Source organism: Lathyrus oleraceus, chromosome 7 (genome assembly GCF_024323335.1).
Source record: "Lathyrus oleraceus cultivar Zhongwan6 chromosome 7, CAAS_Psat_ZW6_1.0, whole genome shotgun sequence".
NCBI classification, from domain to species: domain Eukaryota; kingdom Viridiplantae; phylum Streptophyta; class Magnoliopsida; order Fabales; family Fabaceae; genus Lathyrus; species Lathyrus oleraceus.
The window spans coordinates 23495336-23506905 of record NC_066585.1 but is presented as its reverse complement, the minus strand read 5'-3'; the positions used below and the strand labels follow the sequence as shown (position 1 = coordinate 23506905).

Below are 11570 nucleotides of genomic sequence, written 5' to 3'. Positions count from 1 at the left end.
TGCATCTCTTGCTCCTTTATCTTTCAATTTTTATTACAAAAAAGGTTGTGCATCAACAACTTGACGTTGGATCAAGCGTTGCAAGTTGATTATGAAAAGAATTTAAATGAGAGGAGGAGGTACTTGACATTAGATTAAGCACTCGTGTTGGATTCGATTTGGGAAAAAGGCTCGATGTTGGATCGAGCGTTATTTTTGTTCTTTTATGGAAGTGGTTGATTTTAATCTTGAGTTAACAATCAACTAACACAATAACAATAAAAATAAAGGAAAGTAGTAAAATTATAACATGTTACGGGAATGAGGGTACAATTTTTCAAATGGGGATATAATAAAGCAATTAACAATACAAGCCCAAAAATAACCGTAAACAGACAAATATCTCATTGTAAGAAGGCCCAAGAGATCATAAATAAATCAGAGTCTAAGTAATGAATTTAGTGCCATGTTAAGCTAACTTAAAGTTAATTCATGTAGGAATCACCCTATAAGAAGCCGGTCAACAAAATTTATGCGTCTGAACGATTTCTGAAAACTAAATTGAATTTAAGCTTTTGAAATTTCAACGCACTAGAAGTAAAATAACTCGATAAATTATATAACATTTTCACAAGTAAAATAAACCAAACATTAAAGTAATGAATAACGATATGCTAAGCTAACTTAAATTGAATTCATGTAGGAATCACTCTATAAGAAGTCGGTTAACAAAATTTATGTGTCTGAGCGATTTCAGAAAGCTAAATTGAATTTAAGCTTTTGAAATTATAACACACTAGAAGTAAAACAACTCGATAAATTATACGATATTTTCACAAGTAAAATAAACTGAAAATTAAAGTAAAAAATTAGCGCTATGTTAAGCTAACTTGAAGTGAATTCATGTAGGAATCACTCTATAAGAAGTCAGTCAACAAAATGTATGTGTACAAGCGATTTCAGAAAGCTAAATTGAATTTTAATCTCTGAAATCGCAACGCACTGAAACCGGTGGAATAATCAATCAAAACAATCTATTTAACCATTAAAACTCATTTAATCAATTAAATAAAAAATTATAATTACTAATCAAAATAAAATAAAATAACATAGAAACAAGGGTGTAGAAATAGCAAATTGAGCCCAAGACCCAATGAATTAAACTTAATTAAATAAATAATACTAATAATCATAATAATGATAATAATAAATAATAAATAAAAATACAAAAAAACCAAAAAAAAGGGAAAAGGGACGATGCACATGGAGAAAAAAAAACATATATATATATATATATATATATATATATATATATATATATATATATATATATATATATTATATATATATATATAGAGAGAGAGAGTTTAATTGAATATTTTTTTTCAAAATCCAAATCATCCAACCAACAACCGGCACGTGGCAAAGCAATGAAAAAGTCAAAAAGAAAATCATATTTCATATTCTTGTTCCTCGTGATTCCTTCTTCCCCTATAACAACAACCAAAAAAAAATTCTTTTGAAATTAGTTGAACTCTCGACCTAGAAGCAACCCTAACCATTTGTATCGAAAAAACTAAAAAAAAAAGTTACTTAAAAAGTTTAAATTTAACGGTAGAAAAAATCATTACTTATTTGTGGTGCCGAGGCGGTGATCTTTACCTCCGAAAACCGACACCGTCACCGAACTGCACTGCAACCGGCGAGCACGACCACCGCACAATCACAACCACACACCAACGCCGCCTTCAACCACCCTCCGATCTCCATTCTGCTCTGACTACGCCTTAAGGTAGAACAGCATATTCTTCTCGTTCTTTCTAGCAATTTCAGTTCACAGTAATGTTCTTCCTCCCATATGTATACACATTAATTTCAGTTTACATCATAGTAAATAGCTAAATGTTCCATATACCTAGAGCTAAGCACATAATATGACAACATGTAACTTTGATCTTGCTCTATTAGCATAGCAAAATTTCCATTAGAATGTGTTTCAGATTTCAAAGTTTCTGTAGTTTAATTCATAAATTTTCACAAAACCATATGAGATATGAATAAGTTTTTTAAGCCTTGATTATGATTTTACAATTCAAATAGCAATGATTTATAGCCACCAGTATTTCATCTCGAGATTAATGAATGGGATATAAGCAAGATTTTCGATAGAATATTATGGTGTAATTTACTGATGACAATTTGGCCCATCCCCAATAGATACTCACAAAAATACCCACAAGGGATCGTGTAAAAATCTGTAAATTTGAGATCGGGCATGAGTAATTACCCACTTAACTAAACGGAGATGAGTGCGGATATGGGCACCTTAGTATCCACCCCACTTCATACCCGCATAATATATATTTATATATTTTAATTTATATTATTATATAAAGATAAATATTTATCAATTTTAAACAACTACATATTTAATATAAGAGATCATTTATTTCATAATTCAACAATAAATTAAAATTTTTTTTTTAATGTTCTTAAAAACTTAAAATAATATGATATTTTATATTTGATATATTAATTTTTATTAGAAATTTGGGTAACGGATACGGGTATGGGCACTTACATACCTATAGGGTACGGATACGGGTGTTAATGTTGTATGAGCTCGGGTCCGTTATTTTGTTCAACTGCGGGAATGGGGACGGTTACTATAGTACCTTACAAAAACCCTGCCCATTGTCATGTAGTCGACCTCACTTAGTGGGATAAAGCTCGGTTAATGTTGATGTTGTATACAAGATTTTTATCCGCGATTGCAAAAACGGCCGTGACAAAACAGTTTCGGCAGTTGCCGATAGCGATACCGTTATCACCGTTTTTATATTAAAGAATAAACTGTGGTTAGTTCACACTGCGACGATCGCGATTAGTGTCGCGACACCCATACTGATCGAAATCGCGAAAGCCTTTACGTGACTGCAACGTGAACGCGACCGTTCTGGTTGTATATATGCACGTAATAATCACTGATGTTGGTTTGGGTTGTTCAGCTTGGTCGTACAAAAATTTATAATAATTCAAAAAGTTTGATGGTATGCTTCTAATTTGTGGATCTATTATATGTGATGTAGGTGTAGCAGGGACAATATGCTTTAAATAATCAATATAATACAAGCTGTTTCAAATGTTCCTTGTTTTGTATCATAAAATTCTGCAACAGAATTTTAATTGAGTTAAATTTCTTAAATTTGGTATTTCAGATTCCCTCTAAGAAGGCTCTGGGAATGGCAGCGGTTTGCAGTCATTACATCTTCAATAAGTCCAGTGGATTGATCTACTATAAGGTTCTGCTGTTCTATTTTTTTTCTTTGCTGCTACTATAAATGTTCTGTATTGTTCCTCAAAACTAGTACCTCTGTTTGATGGGTAAGTTGGGTTGTTAATCAGGTCACTATTTTGTAGGGTGAGCGTCAGCCGACAAGTTTTATTAAAGATGACTAAAATACTTAGAAAGACTAGGAAAGATTCTTAAAGAGATTATTAGACAAGACATTGATTAATAGTAGAGCTAGGTATACGGGTTGGCTCGCCCCATCAAATCCGCACATTAAACTGTTCGGGTTGGCCCCCCCGCAATTATTAACGAGTTGTGATGCGCTGGCCCATGTTACTCCATGGTAACCCGCCAGCCATAGCAAAATAAATTAAATGATTACTTTTGTTTTAAAAAGTTTTAAAATAGTAATATAAAATTTCAGATTTTTTTAAAGCTAAAATAATTACTATTGATAATTATAAGTTAAAATTTTTAAGTTGTAAATACCAAGTATTAAAAAAACTTAAATGATACTTAAAAATAATTTCAATATATATACTCTAAACCAACTTGAGCATCATTTGTATTTTTTTGTACTGCTTAGATATATTCTTTTAATGAAAGGATTATGATAGGCAAAACTATAAGGGACAAAGGTGTAGATGATTTTAAAAGTAAGTTTTAGATGAATCATGAATGAACCCGTGAATCGATAGATTTAACCCGCATAACTCACGGTCTAAGCAGTCCAACTCATGAGGTAAAATTTAAATGGACTAAGAAAAGTGGTCCAAAATCCGCACGGGCCACAAGTTAAACGGCCAGGTCCGTGGACCTCGGTCTATATACCTAGTGCTAATTAATAGCCTCGAGAAATCACAATCGCATCATTTAATCCATATAACTATAACGAACCCCATCCACACAAAGAAAGCTGTTGCTGTTGGTGCAGTTGAGTTAAACTTATTGTAAAATATGATTTAAAATTATGTTTCCTTTTTGACAACAAGGATTATGGGTCTTCTGGACGCATGGACACCAATGATAGCTTACGGGTGGCTAGCTTATGGCATTCAATGCATGCCATCTCAGCAATTATCACCTGTTTCTGGTTGTGCAGGAATTGAATTACTCCAAGCTGACACATTTGATCTTCATTGCTTCCAATCACTAACAGGTATTATTTTCCATAACTCATCATTATGTCAGGATTTCAAATTCACATGCTGAGTCAAATGAAGAATGAATGCCAAACATCTAGTACATATCACTTATTGGTATATCTAGTACCAATGTTTGCTTTTTAACCACATTGGTGTATGTAGCCTTGCAGGCCCCGTACTGTGCTGTGGTTGGGTTTTAAAATTTAAGGAAAGAAAGTTTAGTAATATGAAATCAGAAGCCATAGATGATTACCGGAAACATAGTTTTATGTGCCTTGGAATTTTACCTGTATGCAATGCCTTGAATTTTACCTATAGCATTATGTTGCCATTCTTCCAGGTTTTCATATGCTATGCTATCATTTGCTAGGATTCTAGGACATGAAGTTTAGAGTGAAAAATCATATTTATTAGGTCTGAAAATATGCTGTTGCCATTACCATATGTTTTGTATTGCAAACTTACAAGTTATTTTTTTGGATATGTCTGTAAATAAATATACTTGGACTGAACGTAAACAGAATCAGTCCTTATATTCGCCAGTTCCCATTAGAGGGAAAATAGCAAAATAGCTTACATAAATACACATATGCATGCATGATGCACTGGTTGATTTTATTTTATAGGCGTAGAAAACATTCAAAGCCAAGGGGAGTTGTAAATAGGTGTTACAACAGATTTAACTTGTAAGTACTTGTGAAGAGCTTCTAATCCCAAATCTCTTCCAAATCCACTCATTTTATATCCTCCAAAAGGAATGTCATTTCCCAAGGCTAAATAACAGTTGATCCAAATAACGCCGGCCCGGATTGACCTTGACACAGTGTTTGCAATATCCAAGTTCTTGGTCACAATGCCTGCTGCTAGGCCATATCTGGTATTGTTAGCACTCTTAATAGCTTCCTCGACAGTCCTGTTTTTTATTCACATGTCATACTTAAATCAACCATTCACCGAAACACCCCTAAACTCTTTATGGTGTACTAAAAGAGCAAAAGAATATAGAATTAAAATGTAACTTACTTAAACTTCATTAGTGCCATCACGGGGCCAAATATTTCATCCTTTGCTATTAGCATGTCCTCCTAATATAGGTTTATTCAATGTTTTTAATAAAATAGAAGGAAAGAAAAAACCACGACGATGTGATAAAAATACCAAATTGAAACTTTGACGGAATATAACTAATTACCTTTACATTGGAGAAAATTGTAGGTTCAATGTAATAGCCCTGGCTTCCCACTGCTTTACCTCCAGTCAAGAGTGTTGCTCCTTCGCTCTTTCCATGCTCAATATAGGAAATAATTTTTTCAAATTGGTTCCTATCAGCCTACAACAGACAACTGTTATCAAACCAATCAAGTAAGGTCCTTATATGACTTTTTTTGCAAGCAATTGTATATTGATTTTACCTGAGGTCCTTGTTGAGTTTTAGGATCAAAAGGATCACCAACAATCCAAGCTTTTGCTTTCTCCACCAACTTCTTCTCGACTTGATCATATATCCCTTCCTGAACAAACACACGGGAACTTGCGACACAAACTTCTCCCTGAAAAAACCATAAGTTTAGAAATAAAATATTGACTAGGCAAAGATGTAAACAGAGGATGCTCTTTGTAAGGAAAGGGTTTTAGGAAGACAAAATTTCAATTTCACCTTGTTAGTTAGGAGACCGAAAAGAGCTAGCTCAGCAGCTTTGTCGACATCAGCATCATCGAAAATAATGAGAGGTGACTTCCCTCCTAGTTCTAGTGAAACATGTTTTAAATTACTCTTTGCTGCAGCTTGCATTATTTCGCGGCCTACTTCAACCGAACCAGTAAAGCTAACCTGAAGATACAAAAATCAAAGGGCTTAGCAGTCATAGTTAGTTACCAACTTGGTAATTGAACTTATAAATGTTTGACATATATAATTAACTTGCCACATCTATGTCCATGTGTGAGCTAATTGCAGCACCAGCAGTTGGGCCAAATCCAGGTACTACATTCAAAACTCCATTTGGAATTCCAGCCTTTGAAAAACAAAAATATTTAGTGAAGGTCCAAACTAATCACCACGCCAAAGCGTAGACACACTAATGCGTGCACAGGTCCACGCTATTGGGAGAATCTAATTGTTTGCTCTTCCCGTCTATGCCACGAGTTACTGCATGGCATTGCTTGACTAATGGCACAACGACTCGTCACAATGAAGTGTGACATTAGCGTGTGCGTGCATTGGCGTGGAACTCGTTAATTGACAATATTATTTAGTATGTAGGTACTTACTAGCTTAGCTAGATGAGCATAAAACAAAGCTGAGAGAGGTGTTTGTTCAGCAGGTTTGAGGACCATGGTGCAACCAGCAGCTAAAGCAGGACTAACTTTTACGAAGAAAATTGAACTGGGCGCATTCCATGGAGTGATATGTCCCACAACTCCAATTGGTTCCATTAATGTGTAAGCATGGAATTGGCCAGAAGATTTTAATACCTCACCATGGATTTTATCAGCAGCACCTGCGTAGTAACGTAGTGTATTTGCCGATGAAGGTATTTCTATAGCCTTTGCAATATAGTACAACTTTCCAGCATCAATTGCATCTAATGCTGCTAGTTCTTCTGTGTTTTCATCTATTAGTTCTGCAAATTTCATCATTATTTTTGCCCTTTCCTGGTTATAATTATTACCACAACATTAATTTAGAGGGAAATGAAAGTGAATACAACATATTCAATCTGACAAAAAGAAAAAGAATAAGTAACTTACGAAACCAGACATTCGTGGCCATGGACCCGAGTCAAATGCCTCGCGCGCTGCTTTAACTGCAATGTCAATGTCTTCTTTAGCTCCTTCACTGATTCTTGCAATCACCTCTCCTGTTCTTGGGTCTATTGTCTCAAATGTTGTTCCTAATTTTCCATTAAAATTCCATTTTTTTATCAGTGTTATATGAAAAAGAAATAATACTATAGTTTTATATTTGTTACTATCTTGATCTTTAAATATGAGTATTGAGTAAAAACATGATCATAAACAAATGGTGTAACCTTGACTTGTTTTCATTGTAATAGAGGCTACTTAACTATTTTTAGAAGTCATGTAAACAATTTTTAAAGTTGTTTAAGCTTTTGTAATTTTAATTCCCAGCACTTTAGGTTTTATTCATGTTTACATTCAATTACTTTTACATTTTATTGTATTTTATGGTTATGTCCATATTTGTTTGCTTTTCAAGTTGTTTTCATTTTTACTAATTTAAATTAGATTTGCATGTTGTAGAATTAAGAATTATATGATCAAATTAGTATGTTTGAAATGATGATTGTAATTTGCATGTTTTTTATATGTTCTTAGCCGTAAAATAAGTGATTGGTACAAATGTGTACTCATTTAAGAACACTTGGGTTTGATTTGAGAATTTTTAAAATTGGAAAAAATGAAAAAAATGAATAATTGATTTCGTGTTGACCTACCCGTCACTAATTTGCCCATAACTTCTGTAAACATTTTTTTTGAGATTAAACTCGAGCTTTTAAATATTTATTGAAATAATATTAGTTTAACTTTTGAAAATTAGTAGAATTTGAATTTTTTTTTATCAAGTAAATTTATTATATTTCAAAAGTTTGAGACAGTTGATTTGACTATCTTACCATTGAGTCAATCCGACATATTCCTACAATTACCATATGATATACAACTCTAAAACCCCCTTCAAAACACTTTTATACAATTTGTTTTTGAGATTTTTGTTTTTTATCATGATCGTGAATGTTTTACAATTTTTTTAAGAAAATTAATGCATAATATTATTATATCTTCTAGAATTATCAGTGTAAATTTCAAAAGATTGAATTTGTAGTAAAAAAAAAAAAGTAGTTATACAACTTGTTGAAAATTATATTTTTGCAATGAAGAAAAATTATTTATTTGTGTTAGCGGTTTAAATAGTGATATTGATATTGAGTCTATTTGTTTCAATTTAAAAAAATAGATTCATTTTTGTATTTTTAAATATGAATTTTATAAAATCGTTTTCTTTAAATATTATAAATTTTTGTATATTTGTTTTTTTTTTTAAATTGAAAGATTAATTTTAATATTTTATAGCATAAGATTAGAATATAGTCGAAATCACAATTTTTAAAATTAATCTTTTAAAATTTTAATATTCAAATAAAATTTTAATAAAACAATAAAATATCTAAAATAATACTTAAAGAATAATTATTCAAACTATAATTTTGTAATCATATTAATTTTAACTTTTAACTTATAGTGATAGTCAAGTAATTTTATCTTTTAACTTATAATCATAGTTGAGTAATTTTATTTTACTGATATTTTTCTTTAAAATTATTATCAATTTCAAAAATAATTCTTTTAACTTGAGTAGCTTGTTAACACTTGATGAACAATAGTATAATTATAAAATTATCATAAAATATACAAAATGCAAAACCAAATGCATCAATTTTTATATTAACGTAATATTTATTCGATATTCTTTAATGTTTGTTTGTGCTGAATATGATATAACAATATTATTATCAATAGATATCCTTTCTTTTTTCTATTGCGTTTCATAAAAAAGTTGAATTAAACTATTTTTGATGAACATTAGAACAGATTTCAAGATTAAAGATAGAAAATAAATTCTAAGAACCTGATACAGAATCAACAAAATCTCCATTGATGAAGAGTCTGTTATACTTGATGGTTGGTATTTTGAACAAGGAGGTGTTGTTGCTGGAGTTAAGATCAGACATGTTGTGTGATTGATAGTGATTAGTGAATATAGCTAGAAATTAAGATAGTTGATATGATGAGCTATCTCTTGTTATTCACTATATATACACATTAAGAAAATCATTAGTGGCTTATAGCCTATAATCATCATGCTCATTTCATGGGTTAATAGGTATTTTACCATTATATAAAAAAGTTTTTAAACTTTTTTTTTTTGAATTCAGCATCTACCATATAAAGAGGAATATTTCTCTTTTGACCCCTTAAATAAATTTAATCATAAAAAATAACGATATAACAAAGGGATTTTTTAAAAATCATCAATTCAACCAGAGCAAAAATAGATATAATAAATACTTAAAAATCACGTGATATTTAATAAATTATTGATGTGTAAACTTTTGAGGAGGTAAAACACGTGAATCTTTATCTGAAAATTCAAATATTTTTTTATTTGGATTTTCACGGCAAAATATCTATTAATCCTAAATTTAATAATCAAAATCTAAGTAATAGTTAAGAATAAAATTTAGGTGAAATTCATCTCTAATATTTTTGTTTTTATAAATTTAATTTAGATTTAATTTTTACTATTTTGTGATAAAATAATCAAATAAGAAAAAAAGGAGTTTTCTAACATAGTCAAATAGTTGCACGTTTTTATTAATTTGTTCTCTCAAATAAGTTAGGGAACATAAATAAAATAGAAACGTGTGTACATCCACTATGTGTGTGAATTAAAAATAAGACTAGTGTCCAAAAAAGGATTAAACTATAACTAATTATTGTAAAAAAGACTAAATAATATAGAGTAAATTTTGACAGTGTATGTATGATCAGGCGTGAGTAGCATTATTAAATTAATAAATATGAATTATTTACATCATTGCCACTTTATATATCTAAAAAGCAATGGTAGAAAATAGAATATTTAAAAAGCAATTGAAGGAAATAGAATATATATATCTAAAAAGCAATTGTAGGAAAAAGAAGACAAAACTTAATGGCAGAAGGTGAAGTTTTTATTTATTTATTAAGATATAATGGCAGAAGGTGAAGTTTTTATTTATTTATTAAGATATAATGGCAGAAAGTGAAGTGACAAATAAGTAAAGAACATGTGGTTATTTATGAATTAGGTGAGCATATAATTGAACAAAAATAGGAAAAGCTAATTAAGATATTATTAGTTGTTTGATTTTGATTGGATTAACAAAAGATTATAAGTGTGATTGTCATTAAATTTTTTGGTTGATAATAGAAAATTATACCCATTATTTTAAATTATATTTAAAATTTATTAAGACTATAAAAACTTAGAGACTAAGAGAGAGTTGAAAGAAAAATTCTTTATTAAATGGAACATACAGAGATTGTTTATAGCTTTTCCACATAATGGAAAAGTGGCAAAAATCACATTTACAAGCCTACAATGTGGTTACAAAGATATTAGGGGAAAAAATTGATTCTCCCTAAAAATTAGGATTTCATAAGTGACATATTCTTCTTAAAGATTAGGACTTGATAACAAAATAAAGACTAAAACATAAATAGAACCAATAATCTCTAACCTTTCCTCCCTAAGCTAATAAAGAATAGGACTTGATAACAAAATAAAGACTAAAACATAAATATAACAAATAATCTAACATTTTCTCTCTTAAGTTAATAAAGACTAAGACTTAATAACAAAATAAAGGCTAAAACATAAATATAACGAGTAATCTCTAACATTTCCTCCCTAATCTAATAAAGACGGGATTTGATAACAAAATAAAGACTAACTTATAAATATCAAATAATCTCTAACATTTTCTCCATTAAGCTAATAAAGACTAAAAGTTGCAGTAGTTTAGTTCAACGACTCCATCATTCACCAAGTCTTTTAAGAAATGAAACTTTATATTAATATGCTTTCTTTTTTCATGAAACACTAGATTCTTGGATAATTATAGAGTGAATTGTTATCACACATAATCGTAGCTATTGTCTTCTCTTTAACTCCAAATTTCTCCAATACCCTTTTGATCTAAACACACTGACAAGCACACAACGTTGTTACTATTTACTCTGCTCCAGTAGTCAAAAGAGCAATTATTGTTTGTTTGTTTAAGGACCAAGAAACAACTCCCGACCTCATCATAAACATAAGCCTAGAGGTACTTCTTCGGTCATCTAAGTCTTCAGCATAACCACTATCTATAAAGGTTGTGAGTCTCAAGTTGTTTTCTCTTTTCTTATAAAAAATCCCAAGAGCAGTTGTACCTTTTAAATACCTCAAAATCATCTTTTGCTGCAAGCCAGTGTGACATAGTGGGATTGGACGTTGTTAATATTTGTATATAGAATATTCCTTAATCTGTTTTAGAATAGAATATAATGTACCTTAGCATATTCCGCATGTTATTAATTGTATAAGC

General features: G+C 30.5%; 1 protein-coding gene and 1 long non-coding RNA gene across 4 annotated transcripts; one reads left to right on the top strand and one right to left on the bottom strand.

The window, feature by feature from the left end:
• Positions 1 to 1455: 1455 nt before the first annotated feature.
• On the top strand, positions 1456 to 7499 carry LOC127101438 (uncharacterized). Of its 3 annotated transcripts, XR_007794633.1 has the most exons (7): positions 1456 to 1771; positions 3198 to 3281; positions 4264 to 4430; positions 5632 to 5778; positions 5852 to 6397; positions 6741 to 6950; positions 7105 to 7499. It is a non-coding gene; the product is annotated as an uncharacterized LOC127101438 (long non-coding RNA). The 3 variants fall into 3 exon arrangements; XR_007794631.1 differs by having other exon boundaries at positions 5632 to 6397; XR_007794632.1 differs by having other exon boundaries at positions 5632 to 6397; positions 6738 to 6950.
• LOC127101437 (aldehyde dehydrogenase family 2 member C4) lies at positions 4804 to 9279 on the bottom strand. The gene is made up of 9 exons (XM_051038869.1): positions 9068 to 9279; positions 7168 to 7310; positions 6688 to 7071; positions 6342 to 6431; positions 6074 to 6247; positions 5829 to 5966; positions 5609 to 5746; positions 5440 to 5501; positions 4804 to 5329 (listed from the first exon to the last, which is right to left on the bottom strand). Exons 1-9 carry the CDS (start codon positions 9168 to 9170, stop codon positions 5056 to 5058), a joined length of 1506 nt encoding a protein of 501 aa, XP_050894826.1. The 5' UTR covers positions 9171 to 9279; the 3' UTR covers positions 4804 to 5055.
• Positions 9280 to 11570: the final 2291 nt, after the last annotated feature.